The 22,132-nt window shown below is 39.7% G+C and overlaps 1 protein-coding gene across 2 annotated transcripts; it reads right to left on the reverse strand.

Moving 5' to 3' along the window:
• Positions 1 to 4,592: 4,592 nt before the first annotated feature.
• On the reverse strand, positions 4,593 to 21,563 carry LOC110477417 (carbonic anhydrase 2). Of its 2 annotated transcripts, XM_021543172.2 has the most exons (7): positions 21,383 to 21,563; positions 20,690 to 20,887; positions 11,187 to 11,305; positions 9,703 to 9,795; positions 8,877 to 8,939; positions 7,702 to 7,857; positions 4,593 to 5,445 (listed from the first exon to the last, which is right to left on the reverse strand). In XM_021543172.2, the coding sequence occupies exons 1-7, from the start codon at positions 21,414 to 21,416 to the stop codon at positions 5,326 to 5,328; spliced, it is 783 nt and encodes a 260-aa protein (XP_021398847.1). In that variant the 5' UTR covers positions 21,417 to 21,563; the 3' UTR covers positions 4,593 to 5,325. The 2 variants fall into 2 exon arrangements, with proteins under 2 accessions (XP_021398847.1, XP_021398848.1); XM_021543173.2 differs by lacking the exons at positions 20,690 to 20,887; positions 21,383 to 21,563 and adding an exon at positions 13,434 to 20,679.
• Between the last annotated feature and the right edge of the window lie 569 nt (positions 21,564 to 22,132).

Genomic DNA, 22,132 nt, shown 5'->3' on the forward strand with positions numbered 1-22,132 from the left:
CTAAGGTTTAAAAAATTATTATTCATATAATTTGTTATTATTAAACACAGTATGGTGATTTATGACAAACCAGGTCAATTGTTCTGGCATTATTCCTTCAAATGAAAATAATCTCAATCCTCCACAAGTTTAGTTTTTTTTCCCTGTTTCTATTTTCTTTCTGAAAGGCAAAGATACTTTCACAGTCCCCTCTCCTTAACCTAAATAGCTGCTCAGTTGCAATATCCTTTGAGAAATAGTAACAGATTTTCATATGGAAATGATCTGACACTTCCCTTTACCTGGAGACTTCACAAGGATTAGATAACTAGATGGGAATAGAATTTTACTCAACAGAAATTAGGAGCTGGATTCTGCAAGTCACTTATAAGCATGCTCAGATTCTTCACACGAACAGTCCCAACAGTCTAGCTCACACCCATTCCTCCATCCTATCACCTTTCCACTATTCCTCAGGATACATCCCTAAACTGAAACTGGAAGGGACAGGAAACCTGAACTTTCAAGTATGCAGCCTCCTACCTCTACTACTCATGGAAGGAGAATGGCCCTTCCTGTGCAATGTGTTGGGAACCCAATTAAACTTTGATTAATGGATAGGATTACTCATGTAAGTGATTAGTCACATCAGAGTTTTCATGATCAGGCCATACCTTTGGTGTTTCTTCCCCCATACACTGGATGATATGACAAGTTCTCCAGGGAGAGAGAACCTTAGGAAATGCAGAGCAGAAGGTGACATTTAAGAACTCACAGCAGGGGAATTTTACTCATTCTGGGACTAGTGCATTTTGTGTCTGTAGGCATTATCATTAATTGAACACTTGTTTATGTCTCTAAAAATAATTTAAAATACTTTGATTTCAAAATGCAGTCTGGATATGACTTCTATTACTAGTCAGAAAACATTTAAGAGGGCCTAATGCACTTCTACAGAGAGTGGGAGGAAATTATGTTTACCACCCTCTTTTAAGCTGATCTGCAAAATGCTGTCCTTTTAAATGTCTCCCAGGAACAGATTTAGAGTGAGGATGGTATTTTTTCAAGCCTTGTTTTTCTCTTTTGTTCCAGCCAAATGCTCTTTTGTTTTCTTTACTATTTCTACCTTCCTTCTTGAAGCATGATTATTAACCACTAAAACAATCAAAACACATGCTCAGTGCAAGTATCTAGAAGCATTTAGATATTGATTTTGATTCAAGGAATATATTATTTAAGACTGTCATTTGAGAATAAAACAATTAGACTATTTATAGTAACTTCTGATACAACTTTTTATACTGCTAATAAAGTGGTGAAGGAGTAGCACCATCCAAATTAGAGTATCCTGCATCACCTGATGTATCAGCCTATTAAATATGCTAAAGTTCCTTTTCTTGAATCAAGCTCAAGTCAGCTGATTGAAGAGGGATTTAAGCAAAGAGGAAGCTCTTCCCTGACCTTCGAGTAATTCCAACAAAGTATTTTGCTGCTACAGTTTTGTAAACCCAGGATCATAGGATATATTTCCTCCTTTGCTTTGGAAAGGGTTCTCCATTTCTCTGCTTAGATACACTGGACACCTGAAGGCCCAGCTGTGGAGCAGAAAGGGAGAGAATATCCCATGAATCATTACACCAACCTGCTTTTTCCTCTGTAAGGTAGGGTGGCACAGGATGAGCAAAGAGGATCCTTCAATGGTCAAGGGCTCCAGTTTTTACACTGATGAACCCTGCAGGTGAGGGTCCTTACACTTTGGGCTTCCCAAGACAGAAGGACAGCTATACTTTGCAGTGAATTTTCCAAGTCTTTGACCACTGATTATTATTACAAGCCTCGTTAAACCCTATTCCTTAGGAAACAGTGTAGTTAATATGCACCTGTTATTTGTTTATTGCACATGGTAATCAATGCATTTCTTTGCTCTTTCAGGGTGTGAGTTTACACTGAGCAAAAAAGAGCAGTGGCTGCCTCTATATGTACATAGAATACCTCACAACATGCAAGATTATGAAGACAAGGCTTACGTATTGCCTTTTTCCAAATGACCTGAGGGTATCTTTTTACTGTTTAATACACTGGAATGCACTGACATCCTCACTGGACAAAGCTGACTAATCAGGGACTAGGAGCAGCACAGCAACTCCATGTTAGCATCAAGCCTTCTGGGCATCTGGGTCCATCAGGCCAGGTAACAGAGCTCTGCTGCTTTCAGCTCTGAACATTCTGGAGAGCTCCTGGTTAGGGTGAATGTCAGAATCATTGCACTGTAACCCACACTGGGCTTTGGTTTGCAGCTTGGATAAAAAACAAGAGTGAAATGTGATCTAAAATTAGTTAAGGATCCCTGATAAGTTTTGTGCATCTGCCTTTAGGATGTTGGTGGCTGGGGAGCCTCATGGCCTGAGTGAACCATTGATAGCATCAAGGCAGCACAGCTGTTTACCATCATACAGAAAGAGGAAGTGCACAGTAGTGAAATGTCCAGTTCCCAAATAGACTTAAAATACACCAAATGCTCAGTGTAAGCAACTGTCACCAAGTGTTACATGAATGTATGGGGTGCTGTGGTTTGGAAGAGGAAGTGGTGGATGTTAGAGGGTCCATGGGAGTTTTTCAATAGAGTTACTGCTTGTACTTTCATCACTTCTTGTTTCCATGGTACTAGATTTGACACAGCTGTTGCTTGCATGGCTTTTCTTTAGGAGTCAGAAAATCCTAAAGCTGTCATTTAGTGAGTGGTACTCTTCTATAAACTATCTGGACTTCTATAAATATTGCTGACTGCATGCAGGGCATCATTAATCTTATCTTCCAGGGAACATCTCTAATCACAGTTCTACCCGCCCATGTCAATCTAGGACACATCCAAGCCTTAGAAATAGCAGTGGAAAAATCATAAAATGTTCTAACACATGGAGTTGGCAGACAAGTGCCAGACAGGATCACAAACTATGCAAAATGAACAGTTTGCAAGTGAATGGCTTTCCCCCATCCAAGTGCTGGCTGAGTATCCTATGATGATTTCAAATTAGTGCATTAGCCGTTTTTTCTTCTATATGAGTTACCCTTTAATCAAAGCTGCCTACTTGACAGTGCACTGGAACATCTTTGGTTCCATGACCAAAATGGTCTCTTAATTTACATTATGAATTCAGCAACAGTTTTCCACTTAAAACAGGATGATGTTAGAATGGGTGTTAAGTCTGCTGTGCAACAACTGCAAGACCTAATAACAAACTCTTTATATAAGCAATTAGCAAATAAGGTCAGAAAGAAGAGCTGGATGCTTCTGTTCACCATTATCTTAATTGAACTCACAATTCAGGAAACAAATAATGAATTCCAAGGAAATTGTTGCCTTTATTTCGGGGTTGGACTTAACACGTCTCCCTTGGAAAAGGCTATCTATCCATTGCACTAGAATCAAACTGCAAAATGTGAATTTGTGGTAAGTTTGTGTATCATTTTATGATGGAGAAGGCTGGAAAGGGATTTTTTTTTTGGTGAAGATTTTGAGGTCCGGCTCTCTAATCTGGTTTATTACCAGAAAAAGAAAAAAGACCAGAGCTGCCTGGTAGACCACATAGGTAAGATGTAATACAGGCTCTTCCTGTACCCAAATATGTGACCTAGAACACCAGCTTGCATTGTCTGGCTGAATACAGAAGTACTTCATCCTCAGCAAAGGCAAACACACGGCACTGGCAACATTCCAGGTAAACAGACTCGCACAAACAAGGAGATAAATGTATGGCTGGTGTTGATTGTCTTTGCTGTTAGCTATTATTTATGCAGCAACGTTGAAGTGTGATGGAATATAAGATAAGAAACTCCTTATTGCAACAGTGGCTAGAACCTCAAGGGCATTTCCAGGTTTTTACCCCAGCCATTAGTTCACATTCCGTGTCATGTACCAGCCTGGATATTTTTTCAGCTGTTCATGTACCAGTAAGATTACCACTCCTCAAGCAGTCTTAGTGCCTTGTATTCAGAGTATTGTAGTTGTCAAGGTATGGGTTTAGAGTTTTAAAATCAATATTTTGTTGGGTTTTTTTGTTTGTTAGTTAGTTTTGTTTGTTTTTGTGGAGGTAGGTTGGTGGGCATTTTAAATTTGGAAGCTTTTCAAAGGCTGAGATTTGACAGTTTTTTCTGAAGCTCTTGATCTGCATTTCAAGATATCTTCACTTCCATCGCATGCATTTCAAGATCCAGGTGCTTCTGAATGTAGCCTGCCCAACTGATACCTTATACATTACAAAGTGATTCCTGACGGGGTAGCAAACATAATAAATTAATTTAAAAACTAGCACCAAAATCTAATGCACCCATTCTTCAGTAGAATTTTGTTCAAAAGTTTTGTGAGAGCATCTTTCATCATACATTCAATTTTGATAATTTGTAGTGATTGCTCAAAATTAACACTTCCTGCTATCAGAGAGAAGACACCTACTTAGAGAAAATTTCTTAACATATCCATATAGTCCTGCATTCATGTTCAGTGTCACTCAAGCCAATGTCCAATGTATATGTTTAATAATTATGTTTGATATGAAGCCATGTGAACAGTTAGTGACTCTACCAGAATTAAAATAACAGCAGGGAAGCAAAAATAGAAGTATAGATTTATTAGAGAAGTTATCTAAAATACAATATTATTTTCCTTTTTAAATTAGAACATATATTATTTCAATGAAAAGATATTTTGTATTATTTCTATGGTAATAACAACTTTTAAAGATAACATTTAATTTAGACCATTCTTAATTAAAAAACTCAATACTACCATTAAGACATAACTAAGGCTGTTGACAGCACGGGTAAAAATGCAAAATAGTCTCAAAAATATTTACATGTCAGTTTCTTAAAATCTAAGAAGTCTAATTCTAAATATTCATTCTGCTTAACTTTCTAAAAATACCTTTTTTCTCTAAATTATAGCAGATTCTGTATTCCTGTGCTTCTTACAAAGCTTCAAGTTATCGTTAGTTATGTGTACTATCACACCTGTGGATGAGGTTTCTTAAAATGGCTTATTTTGCTACCACCATACCCTCTCCCAAGTAGCCAACTTACTACTATAGCAGTGTCAGTCGCAGTAATAGTCACCAAAATGCACACAGCCACCCACCCCCTGCCTCCCCCAACCCCACACCTCAAGAACCCTTTCCCAATCAGCTGAGAGCCTTTCACATTTCAATAGCTGGCATTTCAGATGCAGAGCACAAGAAAGAATGGATCTGGGAGACATGATGTTGCTTGGGCACACATGGCAAAGTTTGATTTGGGCTTAGCAAAAGGGGCTCCTCACAAACACAGCAATTCCTATCACTCTCAGCACTGAGGTTACTGGAAGGAGGCTCTGACTTCTCTGCTCTTCAAAGGCTGACATGGGCGCCAGTTGTCCACCATATGGCACACGGGCTCATTCTCAGCATTGAAGCAAAGGCCACGGAGTTTGCACATCTGTGGGAAAAGGCACAAATATCCTCAAATGCATTCTCTCATTTCAACAGGACTTTTTGAAACTACCCATCTTGAGCCTGAACCAGAGCTCAAAAAAGTTTTGCCAGTATTAGTAGTCTAGAGATGGCATCAGTGCCCACATGTCTGCATTTCATCCACACCAATTCCAGCCTTGACATAACCTCTCCTGTCCACAAAACATCCTGGCAAGAACAAGTGTAAATGCACAAAAAACAAGGACATAGACACACATTTTCTGAACTCCGTGAGCAAAGAGCTATTTGTCCTTGATCCAGATATGAATTTAAATCCTTTCAGAATCCTCTGCAAGTTACACAGTTTTGGCTGGTTTTTTTAAGTCCACTTGAAACAATAACAACAAACAAATGTCTTTACCCTTGGGTCAAAATAAAGCTGTTTAATGAATTCAAGTTATCCTGATTTTCAAATGCTGTGAGAGGGGGAAACTGCTTCACAACAGGAGCATACTGTATCGTTATGGTACTTTTTCCTAAAGTACAACTGGTGTTTGCACAATCTGATGTAACAAAAGCATCTTTATGTCTAAATGAGGATCTCCAAAACTCACAAACAGATTGTGTCAAAGTAAGAACCCAAACATAATCTCACAGAGACAGGTAGAACTGCTGATGAATGTATGTAGGTGGGACACAGGATTTCCTACAAATCAGGTTCAAGGCCAGGTTTTTCGACATTCAAGGAAAAATGACCTCATCAGTGACCTGTCTCCACTGGACTTCAGCTTCAGGACTAACCAGAATGAAGTTGGAGCTCAACCTCTGCCAGGAACTGCTGTGTCACAACACGTGATAGCAGGCTTGCTACACCATGCTGTTATATTCAGCTTCAGAAAACCTATCCACCTTAAACCTTGAATCAATACTCTTATATATGGTTTCTTGTTTTGACCAGTATGGGAATAAAAAAGCAAACTGCCGCACAGTATGGAGATATTGATGGTAACATGGAGAGATGTGTAAGGGAGAAGTAAGTGGTAACTTTCACCACTAGTAGGTGGTTGGAGTAGGTATATTAGAAAAAAACCACTACTTTGGTGGGTGTGCTCCTGCCTTATAGTAAAGCCATATTTGCAGACTTTGGATTATCAACAGTAATAGGAATAGTTTGGAGTAGTGTCAACTTTAATGTTCCCTTGCAGTTTACTAATGACAATTGATCACTGCCAGAGTTACTACTTCCAACAGTTCTTGCTCATCACATATTCTATCTTTTATTAAGTTCTAAATCAGCTCAGTTGCATTTTCTTTTTATCAGAAACCCCCTAGAATTAGGTGCAGGTTGTTAGTATGTCTACCATCAATAAAAGATACTTAGGAATTTGAAGGTTAAACTAAAGCCCTTCAGGGCTGGGTTGTATTTATAGGCTCTAGATTCTATTTATATCTCTCAAGCATACAGCTCTGAACCTAAAAATGGAATCTTGCCTGTACATAATTTCATTAATGGATGGTACAGAAAGCTGGGGCCAAGAGTGGTTTAATCTGCACAAGCTTCTTCCTACTAGGAAGAAAATCCTTCTCAGGCTGGTCAACAGAGTATTTTCTTAGGCAGCAGACTTCTGGAATCTGCAAATTTTGCCTCTTCCAAACAATGGGATCTTTGTTAGAATCATCACAAAGCTGCGTAGGATTTCCCAGTCTGTTCTGTGACCAACAGAACTTGCAAAAAGAGTTCAGTGTCCTGGAAATGCTGGAAAATCAACAAACCAACTACAGCTCTACAGTGTGAGACTGTGGATACAGCACACATGCTCCTCAGGTGCTTTGTAAACCTGGCCTCTTCAGCAAGCACACCGAGAGGTAATTGCATGTACAGCAAACCTGGTGATGCTCACAATACATGCTGGAATAACTCTGCATGTGCAAATGGCCCTTTCATGCATGCCTTAATTTTCCAGATTTTTACCACATGACAGCTCTAACCATGTAGCTGGAAAATATCTGTTAATTTTTTCAGCTTCCCTCCCCATCTCCCCTGGAATGCCCAAATAGAAGACAGTCTTACATTCTACAGCAAACTACATCCACAGGCAGAAGCAGAGTCCTGTGAGAAGAGGATTATCACTTCAGATAGATATTTTTGACATGTATGCTAGCTATACCCTGCACAGCTCTGCACTAACACTGCCACTTCATAGATCATCTGGTGGGCTGATCTGAAGCCATCTGTGCAACTCCAGTACACATCTACTGACACCATCCATTGGAACCATACCTGTTCAGGGCTCACAGTGATGGGCTCCTTCAGAACATGCCAGATCACACATTCAAGCAGTGGTGGAGTGGTCAGTGAGCCAGGGTATGTCCAGTAGTCTCTACATGCAGGAAGGAGTCCAGTGGGGTCAAAATTTGTAAAGGAAGCTTGCTTTCCCTACAATAAAGTAAGGAGATGGGCTGATGTAGGACAGAACACATACACACACGAAGACTGCAGTAGTGAAGATTCCTAGGAAAGCTCCATATTTGTAGAAAGGCAGAAATGGAATTTGGCATCAAGTGTTTCATGCCAGCTATAGTACCTTTGGGATTAAATACTCTCAGCAATATATTTCTTGCAAGATTTTCAAGATACTGCTTCTCATATTCAATGCTGTGTTTATGTTCTTTGGTCTTAGAGCTAATATTTGACCTTGCCTGAAAAGCAATGAGATTTCAGATGCCACGTACGCTGATTGTACTAGAAACACAGAACCTGTGAGACCTGCTGGAGAGTCCATTGCAGTAAGCAGCATTATCCATTTACCACAAAGGGAGCCTGATGAGAAAGATGACAGCATAGTCTCATTTCTTACTTTTCCTGTCCACATTTCTCATTGGCCTTTACCCATTATGAAGGTACCTAATCACTCACTAAGTACTTTTAGTTTCTCATTACTCAGCACACTAAAATCACACACACACTGCACACAATATTTAAAATACAGGAAGACTTTTTTTCCCCTTTTACCAAATTATATATCCTGATCAAACTGTTTATCTGAACTCTCTCTAGAAATAGGCAAGAATCCTCTTGGAAAAAGGAAATTTAACCCACAGATGCACAGATAAGGGGAAATGCCTTTTCCATCTGATACCACTGACTAGAAAGGGCATGTAGGAATGTGGTTTAGATTAGGAAGATTAATCCTATCCTATACATTTAAATACAGTTAAACAGAGAAATGCAGTCACAAAGATAGGTGTTTCTAGTACTCCATGCTCTCTACCTCAACTTTATTCCAATCTGCTTTGCTTTTAGAATTATAGGAGCACCTGTGCTGATGGCAGGAAGGTTTGTTTTACTTTCCTATATGCAGCAGGCTGGGAAGAAGTAAAAAAAATCTACTTTCCAAAGAAGGCAACATAGCACAGTTGTGATGGATGTCCATCAACACAGACAGTAAGTATTACCTTGGTTTGAATAGAGCTCAGGGCATCCACAACCTTCTGCATCTCAGGCTTGGCATTTCCCACCTGTAACACAAACCATATGAAAATAAAAATCACCATGTGTTCTCCTGACACCTTTAGTTTTCTGTTACAATTCTCAAAGAAAATTGTTTTCCAGCTACATTTCATTACATAATAGGAGTATTACAGCATAAGTGAATTAAACAGGGTCTGTAAAATCATGCCCGTTGACAGTGAGCACAAATGGGTCAGCCAAGGACATGGGACACAATGAAGCTATTTTCATTTACAGTGTGTGGATTTATTTTTGGACCTAAGCTGTTCTTCTTTTATGGAAGTCACCCTCCTAATAAAATAGTCACTCTCAGTGAGGCCAGGATGGAATACTACATACTGCTGGAGCAGACACTCCTCCAGCTAGCTGTCAAGACAATTCAACTAGCACAAAACACAAAACACTCTGGCATTTAACAAAGACAAGAGAAGGAAAATGGGTTTTATTTAGGCAGGTCACACTGCATATTCACACACATAACTTGGTCATTTATGCACATCACCTTTCACTGGTAACACTTATGGTAGCATCACTGTCTTGATGAAGGCAAGAATGCTGCTACAGGCCTGCCACAGTGATGGATGGCAGTCATACTCCATGGCCAGTGTACATTTTTTACAGATAAAGGAAGGTAAGAATTTGGAACACCACTTAGCTTGCTACGGATTTGGGCAGTATAGCAAATGCCGCCTTATTCTCTATTTTCTGCTTAGGTTCCCCTCTTCAACACAATGAATGTGCTGGACAAATAATACAAAAAGTTTGACAAACCTTCATGAAGATGCCCACCACAGCTAAACCATCAGGATGTTTCACAGCTTCAGCAAATTTACCATATTTTACATTCCAGTGAACAATATGGAGCTAGGAGTAAGAAAACAAAGAAGCATGGTAAAGATGATATTCCATCCAGACTACTTCACAAATGAACATGAAGGGAAGTAATTTATTAAGAGTAAGATGGTGTTTTACTGCTGAGGTTTGAAAGCTTCTGTGTACAGTTAAGAATATATTGAATTATTTATCTAGTTTAAAGTTTCATTTATTCAAAGAGATTTCTGTAATGTATTTTATTTTGCTCCTCACTCCCATTCCCTGGTGAGTTATAAAGGCAAGCTGTGGCTGTATCATTCTGCTTTTCATGTGGTGAATCTCCTGTTATCTTCAGCATAAGTTTTTCCCGCATACAGCCCACAGGATTTTGATGCAGTATTTTAATGCTATATATCCTGGAGTTCTTACTACACTGATATATATTGCCAGTGTCAGAAGAAGCAGAGAAGACATATTAACTACAGATTTGACTCACAGTTTGTAAGTTTTTTTTAAAAAACAGTCCTGCCATTTACTGGAAAGACTTGGAAAAGAATATGAAATTGATCTCCAGGTCATGTTAGCCAAGATGTTACTTTCTTTTAAATTAGAAATAACTTGGAAATTAAAGTTCATCAGGCTGTTTCCCCACATCTGCAAGTTAAATTTAACAAGTTATTATAGTACTGTGAAAGTCAGAAGGTGACCTAAAGTTTCTTAGATAAGACAAAAGCTACTTCTTTCATGAAAAAGCAGCAGAGCCAATAAATTTTTGGGGCCATTTCTTCTATCTGTCAGTGCAAATCACAGGTATGTTCCACAAGTGTATATTTATGAATATATTTTAGAAGTCAGTCACAGAAACCAAAGATGGATTTCTAAACAGAGGATGAAGAACGGTGTGATGTAAGGCATTAAAGTCACTCAGTTTCTGTATCAGACTGTAATATGGAATCTTAAGTGGTCTGAGGGACATCCAGAGTCTCAAGGGTATCACAAAGAGTGCCAGACAGTAACATTGCACTGTCTGCTCTCTTCATAGTTCCCCTTGATTCTTTACTACCAAAATATTAAAATATCTCCCCCAAAATTATTCTGCTGCTTTTATAAATACCTCTGATGTTAAAAACTGAAGCTAGGAAAAGGGGATGTGTGTGTTCAGATGTGCTGCAATTCTTTTTTCATAATTTCTAAGCATCACTGAGAAAGCAGGGGAAAAAATGGGTATTATTAATTGGGGTTTTCTGTTTCTCTTTGACATGAGGTAGCTGAAAATAATTACAACTTGAATGTCCTGCTCTTGCAAAGACTAAGGCATCATACCAAAATGGTCTATGGTAACCTTCTCCTATGAATATCTGTAGTCAAAGTACTACTGTGGTGGAATACTTAAAAAACCCCTCATTATACAAAGAAGACTGGATAAGGTAAAGCAGTCCTACCTCTGCATCATACTTCACACCATCCACAGTGTGCTCAGATCCCTGGCCATCACAGGAACCCCAGTGAATGTGAAACTGCACCAGCCTGTAGACTCCATCCAGCGCTCCTCCTTGCACCACTGCAAAGAAAAGAACTTTTATTAGCAACTCACATAATTTTTATTATCAAGTCTCCCTTCAAACTGAAACAGCTGTCTCAAATATTTTATGTCATTTACAGTTCAATGCATGCTGCCATGCTACTCCAGATCGTCCTCAATGGTACATTACTGCAATACACCAAAATTGATAATAAATGCATAAAAACATAAGTGACTTTACAGTGAGCAGCTCATCAGCAATTTAACAGCATGCTAGTATTACAAGTGATGAGGAAGATGTAACTTTTCTGTCACCAAATAGATTAAAAAAGCCCTTTGTAAGAGCCCACATAGAATCATTCTAAGTATGTACATTTGAAGACTGAATCTTCTTCCATGTACTAATGTAGTCTGTCCTTTCATTTTAGACACTTCATCCATTTAGGCCTTAATCCTGCAAATCCTGTGGTAGATTGGATTGAGTAAAATGTTTTTGGTTCCAATTTAAACCTGAACACCTGTTAGCTATGGGTTAGCCTTCCTGCAGCAAGGTAAAGTGCTACGACAAGACAGTGCAGGGAGGTGAATTCAAATCTTTTGTCCTTCCCATTGTGATAAAAATGTCACTGCCTATACAGACAGACTTTTTGGAAAATATTTGTTTACTTTTGCTTTCTATTATCTGGCATTACTTATGCTATGGGACTGCTCTGAGTGAAGTTCCCAGCCACACTTTGAATTATACAAGACCAAGCTCTCTTATTCTGCTTGTTAGTCTTACCCTTCTACTCCAACTGTGACCAATCACCATTATGATATGCAGGATCAAGCCTGACCATTGCAAAATGCGCAGGGCACAGACAATGTGTCCTCCAGTGCAGCATAAAGCACAGAATACTAACAAAAAGTTTTATTAAATAGAGCTATTTATCCAAGTTATCAGAAAGGTTTCACACCAGTTTGTGGGTTGGTTGGGGATTTTTTTCCTTTTTTTTCCCCTAAGCATCTCAAATCCAAATTCAAAATTAAATCTTTAAGTTGTTAATATTTAAAAATTTACAAACAAAAAAGTAATTTGAAGTGTCAGATATTTTGAGACCAATTACTCTCTATAAGTATATATACAATAAAGTGACAGAAGAGTGCTGACATCAGATATTACATGTAAGTGTGCTCTATGTATGTGCCACAAAATGATTCTGTGGAGATGCTTTCCTCTCTGTCTGCAATTAGTCTAGGCACTAGCATAATATGTACATGTGTGAAAATATGTATCAAATGCTGATTGGAAAAGGTAGCTGCACGTTTGAAAAAGTCCCATTATATACAAGCATGGACAACACCAGCCATGGATATAAACACTAAGGTGACAAATATTTCATTAAAAATCTGCAATACAAGAAAATGAAGTAAAATTTCTTAAAAATGCATTAGTTTCCAGCAGTGTTCCCTATGCATGCAAAATCTGGGCTCAGTGGACAAATCTAGTATTTGCCTAGGGCTCCTTTGGTAAATATATTTAAGTCTCCCTGAACGTATTTTTATTTGAAAAACATGAATAGATGTTCCACTGCAACCTATGTAATTTCCAATACTGTAGTCAGCAGACCAGGACTTGCCCTACCTACTTCCAAGCTATGTAATCCAAAGAAGAATGTCTACTTAAAGGAATCAAATAAGAACATATCTTATTCTACTTTCACATTTCTGCATGTGCTAGTTGCCAAGAAGCATAACTGTTTCAAGCACAGGACTACAAATACGAGAATTTTTTTTCAGAACAGCAGCTGTAGAAGGGCATTAGTAACTTCTGGAAATGGAACACCTGGTTGCTGTGTCTTTATAGATTCAAAATAATTTAATGTATACAATTTCAAGTCTCACTCTAAAATTATGCCATGGAGTTGCAATGTTTCAGTTCCTTTAGCTCACAGTCTTGCTGGTTGTTGCAGGTACAAATGGACTGAGGTTCCACCACTCTTCCACCTCAGAAAGCACTAGCACAGCACAGGTTAATCTGCCATTATTAATCAATGGAAAGCATGCTGAAAAGCAGAACCATGCAACGTTCTTAAGTTCATTTGCAGTGTTATTTCTCCACACAAAGTTTGCTACAGTCTCAAAACCCCGAAAGATGCAGAAAAATCTCTTTGCAGTTTTTGCTTACTTTTCTCATTCTGTGGTTCTCAAATCCAGCACTAGCTTATTTTGACTCACAGCAGAGCATTCAAAGAAAGTAATAATTAGATTAGTGAGAATGAATACAAATCCAGCAGGCTTAATTACAGAATGGCCCTCTTGTTCTAGCCTACATTAAGCAGTTATTTTATTTTTAATTCTTCTCAGTCTTTCCAAGAAAGTAAAACTTAAAACCAAATTTAAAAGTCAAAGTAGGAATGATCAAACTGCTATTTTCTTCAGAACAAACTTTTTAAACCATAAATGAATGCTACCAGCTTTTGCACTATAAAAGTTCACAGAGAATCAGAACAACATTCATACCAGCAATTTCCCTGTCCATGTTCCATGTGACAGGAATATCAACTCAAGGCCATGTTGAAAAAAGTCCAATCTTTCCATCCCGTTTTAAAAACGGATGGGGAAGTTCTGATCCATATTTGAGCATTTCATTATTATTTCCCTTACTTTTGAAATCAGTATTAGTGAAAACCATCCTGGAAATACATATGTAGCTTTGATCCCTTCTGTTTTATGGCACAGTTTCAGATGCATGGTGTCTGAATACAACATGAGTTGAAAAAACATTCTTTTCTTACAGATTCCATTTACTCAAGACAGTTTACATCATAAACTGGTCTTGTGTTACAGCCCAAGAGGGGACAGTTTGACAGTGCACTTTCTTCTTTTCCCTATTAGACACTTAGCAAATTTGGAGCTACTTTCGTTCGATTAAGAAATGGTAAATTTTTTCAATTACCATTCTATCTTCTATCCTTTACTGGAAAGGCTATACTAGCAACATCCAGTAATGACATTTCACTGTTAAATGGTCTCATAATGTGGTCTAAATTAGGTGAATACAAGTACTAGCACCACTAATTCAGGAAGTCAAATAACTACACAAACTCTTCCACTTATGTGACTTGCGCCAACTGTAGGATTTCTTGGATACAGAAGATGAAGTTGATTTGACTCCATTATACTTTCTTGATATTTGAAAACACACAGAAATCAAAGGGTGTTTTGCTGCATCAGCTGTTTACTGAGGCTACACACTTTCACTGTTCTATTTAAAGGCAGGTTGGTGAACAATTATCCTTCTAATGTGAAGCATAACAGCCTTGTAAAAAAATACTGTGGACCACTTCATACCTTTTCTCAGGAAGTGGCAGCATCCACATCTAAATTTTTGCAAGAATACTGTGGGAATTACTGTTATTTAGTTAAATCCTATGGAATGTTCTCTTTATACAGATCAGAAGACTAATACATTCATAAAGCAAATAAACATGTCAAAGGATTCATCAAAATGGAGGAGCTATAAGACTGTTTAATGAGTTAGACCGAATTCCTTCCTGTCATACAAATCAGTGTGACAAGAAGAAATACTACTGTAAAGTTTGTTAGAAAATACGGAACGAGAAAATGTTCTACAAATGACAATCACTACAAAGCTCCTACAAATGACAATCACTACAAAGCTCCTTCCAGTAGCAGAAATAATGAGTCCACTAGAGTACAGTAGATATTCAAAAGCTCCAAATCTCAATCTCTAATTGAGATTCCACCAAACAAAAACCTAGCAGCAGGATATTTCAAGCACCTACCTTTGAGAACAGCCCTCTCACACACACACTGCTTTAGCACAAAGAAAATCACGCTTTTGTATCAGCCTATGGTAGATGTGAAGTGTAAATAATATTCTAGGCATATGTTTATGTAAACATATGCATAGTACCTACATTAGTGCTAATATTTGTTAAGCTTTTGTGTGTACACAGACATCTGCACAATGGAAAACAGGACCTGAAGGGACAAAGCAGATGAAGCACTACTTGAGGCAAGGAAAAAAACCTACTTGAGCACCATGTACTATTAATGACATGAAAAAGGCTCTTATGAGGATGCTCAGGAATTAGCCTTGTGTTCTTATGCAAGGATGGGCTTCCCATCTGACAGGCTACAGAGTTCAGTTAGGGTAAGCTGTCACTTCTGTGAAATATGGAGTACAGAGAGTCACATTTTGTGAGATGTTTCCTTCTTTATGTTATCTCTTTCAGACATTCCTCCTAGGACATTGTATCATGACAAGCAACAAGAGCAAGATAGCATTGAAGCATCTGACTTGTAGAGCTTGTATTTGCAGAAAATGTCTGTAATGGATTTCACTATGAGAAAAAAAAAATGGTCTATCATAAGGGAAAAAAACCAAAACAAACCTACTTCTGACCTTGCTAGAAATTGAGCCTGATAAGGCTACAGGGATGTTCCACAGAGATAGACCAGAATGAAACAGCTGCCAAAACACAGCATGTCTGAAGACGTGTGTATCTACAGCAGGTCAGTGGTTCCAATTCACCTCAGTTGAACTATTTCATCCAGACTGGGCAGCAGCCAGGAAGACTCTGACCTGCTTCAGGATACAAAGTCATTCAGGTTCTTAACATTCCTCCAGCTCCCTGGGACCAGCAGAGCTTATTTCTCATGCAGTCTCTTAAACAGAAATTCTCTGAGAATCATAAGATGCTGTACTGAGTCTCTGACCAGCCTTCAGCCCTCACATTTCACACTATATAGGCTTACACCAAGCTGGAAAGTATATCTTGAAAGTATCAACTGATTTAATTTCTAATAGCAATACTTAAATACTATGCAGTGGCTGCTCACTATACTGAAAATTGTGCACTGCAGTGTTCATACTACACTCAGATCTAATGAAGGACTAACAAACTCAAGGTGTGAGCCTCTGAATATGCAGTAAGTAAATAAACAAATTATCAGCTGAGAAGAGTGGTAATCGTGACATCTGGCACACAGCTTCATTACGGCTTAAAAATAAACTTTTCCAAGTGGCCCCAGCTGATAACAGCTGACTAGTTTCTCCTGGTTTTGCATTAAAAGCACCTCTAGAGGAGGGATTAGCAAAAGGAAAGGAAGTAAGTTTCCATGATTGTTAAATGCGCAATTCAGGTCAAATTTCTGCTCAGAAATAGCATATTAACATTAAAAACAAAACAAACAAACAGAAAAAAATCCCACACACAAACAAACCCCACCACAGTGCAAATGCAGAAGGACATTTCTCTGTAAAGAAATGAAGACCTGAAACATGCAGGACTAAACTCATGCCCTCTCATCTTGCTTTCCAGTTCCTGGAAATACTGGAACTATTCAAGTCACTTGTTTATACAGACTTTGCAGCTTCTGGTGATCCCAATTCACAGGAAAATTACTTAAAGCATGCCCTTGAAACCTCTGACATTTTAGCTAAGCCATACACAACATTACATGTGACATAAACAGGTGTCTGAATACAGTCCCCTAAATCTATAATCAATCAGCTCTCTGATCTCTGATTCCGAAGGATCAACACATTCATTGCTTAAGCAATGTAGACCTACAATGCATGACTCTATACTGATGACATGCAATATTATTCTGGCATGGTTAATATTATATCTTTAGATCTGGGAAGCCTAAAAATATACCAGTAGCAGTGACTTTGATTAAGAGTTGTGCCTTAAAGACAGCAGACGTACATGTTTCTTCTTCCACTTACCAGCTGAGGTAGAAGTGTAAAAGAGCAACAATGACATTATTTTCAAAGAAACTCACTGCCAACTGAGCAGTGCTAATGCACTGGCTCTTCCATAACCACTGTGACAAAATAGATTATTTTATTTACAGTGAGTCATAATTCAAGACAGCTGAAGTGTATGCATTGATATTTACAATTATAGAAAGAATCAGGTAAAATATTGGATTAGAATGACTGAAAGACTCTCAAGGGGAACTAGCATTTAGGCAAATACAGGATTTTAATTTTCAAGGTATTCTCATAACTTTTACGTTCTACTATGACTTAGTATTAGCAAAAATGTCTGATTTTCTTGGGACACTGACTTGAATTTCAATACTCTAGCTCAGCAGCAAGGAGAAGGAAACAATTAAGAGACTTAGCCACAAGCATAAATTACCAGCATATTTTGTCAAGTCTCTAGAGTTTGATACCATAGTTGCAATTCACTTCTGTCAGGTTCTACAGCTAAAATATGATATTTTAACATTCTTGTTATGGAATAAATTAATGGCTGATTGACTTCTTTCTTTTATAAGCTCATCAAACACTTGATCAGAAAATACAGAATAGAGAATCTACTGTTGTGAACATGCCTCACTTGAATTTCTGAACTTAGATAAATTCTCAAAGACTCTCTGGAAAAATTCACACAAGGAACACACTTTATGCATGTTACAAAATCTTGCAGGCTCTTGAGGGTTTTTTGGGCACAGTCATGTCCTGTGGTTTTATGGCTCTGAGAGGTCGCTGTTTACTTCTGTCTTTTAAAGTGAGGGAAGTGATACACAAGTCCTTACAGAAGACTGGAATATGCAACATTTATTATGTTAAAAGATGTCCCCTTAATGAGACTCCTTTGCTGTAAAGTTCTTGTATAATAGTTACACATATTATTTTAAGAATTATCATCATCACTTGCTTCACTCATACAAGTAGGGTCTGGTTCCATTATGAAAGTGGATGAACCTGAATTCAAAGTTTTATTCCTAGTGACACTTTTATGATAATGAGTTTTTGCTGTCAAAATGAAGAAGAAATTTTTGAAATTAAAGACTTTTAAAGATTAATGCCTACAAATACTTTATGTTCCACTACTATTAAAGACAGTGGATGTGAAAATTAATAAATCAGCTGGAAGAACTGAAGGTGAAGACTGACTAAGTAACAACAGAATGGGGAAGTTCAGAGTTCAGTTTCTACATACAACCCCAAGAAAGCATTCCAAAAGGCTCCCAGCATACAAAATAGAAAATACCTATTTTTATTATGCTATTACTACCTGCTTGGAGTTTTTTAGTGGCAATTATATATTTTTATTATATAATTTTTATTATTGTTATTATATATTATTTATTATATTTAAATTGAATTTTGTATATTCTGAAGAGCAGAAGTGATCAGTCGTACACTAAGACCTAGAACTGCTGTTCAGTTTGCTTCAGTGTCGTTAGTTATGAGACTGACAGTTCTTAATGAAATGGATCTACTTTTCGTGCAGTTACTCATCTTGAAGATTATTCACAAACAATGATCTTATTACTTCATTTTGCGCCTACTACTACAGATAATTCATTACCACATATGGGACAGCTCATAGAAACAAGCAATACAGCCTGTGGGAAGTATTTACAGGATATTATTCCATTGTCTTTTGTAAAACATACCAGCACATCACATAACCTCACATAGCTTCTCCCTGTGACTGTTGTGTGATGTCTAAGCAAGAACAGGGTATACACATTTGAGTCTCAAATTCAGAATCAAGCAGATACAAGTCAAAGACAGCTCTATTTTGTGTAAGGAAAGTAGGTTACCTAGTTAACCGCATACAAATGAAGCCATTAAGTGTGCTGCCAGGTAGATTCTATGCACTGCAAGTTTCAATAGGAAGTCTAGTATTGAATGATCCACCATTACCCAGCTTCACAGGTATCTGTTTAGTGGTTTTTGTTTCTAAATAATAATATTTTTTTGCTTCACTAATAGAGATACTGAGAATATTTCTACTCGCATCTCCTATCCTCCCACTCTGAAAGCTGTGTCACTGCATATTTGTCAAAGAATCCCTGTCACAGATGTTCTGGTTCTGCACTGACTTCTCATAAAGAGCATTCTTCCTGCAGACATTTCTTTAAATTATTTTATGCTCCTGCCATTTTTTCCTCACAACCTGATTTTCACAGTTGTTTTTACGGACTTAGGTACACACCAAGTGAACAGTGAACACAATAGCTTTTTACACTGTGGAGACCCGAACCTCATTCTTTTGGGCTCAGTGAGAGCAGGATGGAAGCAAGAGTAGACTTGCACATACCAGGTAAGAATTTTTTTTTTTTGTACTCTGGATAATTTACCTTATTCTCCATGACACTGTTAAACTGAACACGATTCAGCTCCTTTAGCTTCCCAGTGTTTCAAAAAATAAACAGAGGTCAGAACACCTTTTTTCTCTCCTTTTAAAAGTGTACAAATATTTACATTGATGCTTTCTGTAAATTGTATGTGGACCTATGTGTATTTATACAACCTTTAACACTTATATCTGACTACTTAATATTGTCCAAAATAAAAAATATAGTTAAAGTACAAAGTCAAATTCTTAGAGCACTGCTGAATATCTGTTATACTGCTGTATTACATTAGTTACAAAAGCCTCATATTTTTAGTAGGCACAGATCATTTGGTTTCAGCACCATTCCCTAAATGACATACCCAACAAAACACTTAGGAAAAATAGGACACTTGCTCAAGCAAGTTAAATCAGGCAGTGTATAGAGAAGGCAGTGACTTACAACACGATTGTTTTTGTTGTCCAAATTAAAAGCACATTCATTGTGGCAGGGTGATGACTTCTGCAAATGCAGCCATATGAAAAACTACAATGAAAGACAACATACAGAGCCCTCGTTGCAAGGACAGCTTAGATTCAGTCTGCCCATCAGAAAGGCTGTTCTTTTCAGTAAGAATTACTAAGGTTTTGCAGGATTCTGTGCTTAATTTCACCACAGAGCACAATGAACAGCAAGATACTGTGGATCAATTGTCTGCTAACCAAACTTTTCAAGAATCCATCAGACACTTTATCTAGAAAGTTCAGCATCAAGAAACACCAGGGATAATGCTTTTTTGACTTATAAAGGAACAAAGAGGTTTTTTCTAATAATTTCTCTGTTTCTGTGCTAACCTGGGAGCATACTGGCTTCGGAAATATTAAATAATATTTTGATAACCAAAGAAACTATTTCCTCTTCAAGTTGTTAACTGTAATCCTTTGCTATTCTAAGGCGATTTTTTGCTACAATGTATCTCGCATCTTCTTTTAACCATTTAAGCAGTAGCTTAGGATAATCTATGCCTAAAATTATTCCTGTCAAATACGCTTAATTTTTTTTCTTTCCACAGCCAAGCCCTTATCCAGCTCCTTCTGATTTATACAAAAATAAACCAATTCACTTCACTGGACTTTAGCTGCTTAGACAGCCTTAGTTTTCTTCTAATGAGATCTCAGTTTCCTGTTTGCTGAATCCTCACCTTACAGGAACCAGAATATTTTAGTATGTTTTCATCCTTAAAAAACGCTTATGGATTTAGAATACATTTTAGTAGGAGTGTTAGTAGCAATTTCTGTCATTCCCCTCCTGCACACGAAGGTGAGGTCTCACCTGACTTGTCGGAAGAATCATCAAACTCCACGTTGAAAGAGTGCCCATTGTTGACGATGTTTCTGGCCGTGCTGGCATCATAACTGAAGCTGAGAGGCTTCAGAGAGGAGTCGTACTTGGCGGACTTGCGGCAGATGTCAATGGGGGACTGGCGCTCTCCATTGGCGATGGGAAAGTGCTCATGCCAGTGAGCGGGTCCTGTAAGACAGCGGGAAGCAACTCAGTGGAAAAAGACACAAAGTTCGGGGGGATATAAGAGATAACCTTCTCTCTGGAAATCGGGATGTTCGAACACCAGCATCAGCCTTTAGCTGCGTGCCACTTGTGTGGGCTGGCGGTAGTAGCAGCACAGGCGAGCAGAGATCCCACCTGGGCACCGAGACAGCCGGCAGCCGCACAGCCTCGGCGGCTGAGGCGGGGGTTGTACCGGGGAGTCCCCGGGGACACCCCGTTCTGTGGAGCAGCGCCCATCGCTCCCTTCCCGAAGTAAAGGAATGTCAGCAGGGAAGCAGGAGATGCTCCGGCACGGCGTGCGGAGCGCCGGACAAGCTGCCCGGACGCAGGTGCATTTCAAGGTTACGAGGAAAAAGCGCCACCGAGCTCACTGCCGCTGCAAGCAAGGGCTCCGCGGAGCAGCAGCGGGCGCGGCTCCCGGGGACCTGCCGGCAGGTGTCCCGCACGCCGGGCACTCACCGTCGTGGCTGCCGTATCCCCAGTGGTGGGACATGGTGCGGCCCGGCTCTGCCCGCGGAGGCTGTCACAGCACCGTGGCCCCAGCACGCTCTCAGGGGCTTTTATAGGCTCCCGCCAACTCCATGCCCTTCTCTTCGGCCAGAGGAGGGGTGGGGAGTGCGGGCGAGGGCGGAGGGAGACTCCGCTGGGGGCGGGGAGAGCGGTCCCTTATAATCCGCCATCGGCCGCGGAGCTGTAGCGGGCCCGGTGAAGAGCGCCCCCAGCAGGCAGGCGGGCGGTGCCAGGCGGTTCGCAGCGGCCGCAGGCAGGGCGGGGGTGCCGGGCCCCCTCCCGGTTCCTCCTTCCATCCTTCCATCCTTCCATCCTTCCGCCCTTCCGCGCATCGCGCACCTGCGGGCGCTGCGGGGCGCCGTGAGGCGCCGTGACCTTGGGAGGTGCCGGTGGCTGGGCCGAGCAGCGCGCTGGGAGCCGGAGCGGGGCGGGCGGCGGTGCGAGGCTGCGGTGTGAGAGAGGGAGCGCGGTGCGCCCGCGCGTCCCGCGGTGCGCCCGCGTGTCCCGCGGTGCGCCCGCGCGTCCCGCGGTGCGCCCGCGCGTCCCGCGGTGCCTGCGTCTGTGTGTACGTGCGGTGCGCGGCGCGGCAGGGCGGTCGGGTGCTGCTCCCTGCCGGGAGCGGAGGGAAAAGAGGGAAGAGGGCAGTTCAGCAGTGCCGAGGGTCCTGCAGCCGGGGTTTGTCGCAGGTGCCAGGTTTTC

The sequence above is a fragment of the Lonchura striata genome, chromosome 1 (genome assembly GCF_046129695.1).
Source record: "Lonchura striata isolate bLonStr1 chromosome 1, bLonStr1.mat, whole genome shotgun sequence".
NCBI lineage: Eukaryota > Metazoa > Chordata > Aves > Passeriformes > Estrildidae > Lonchura > Lonchura striata.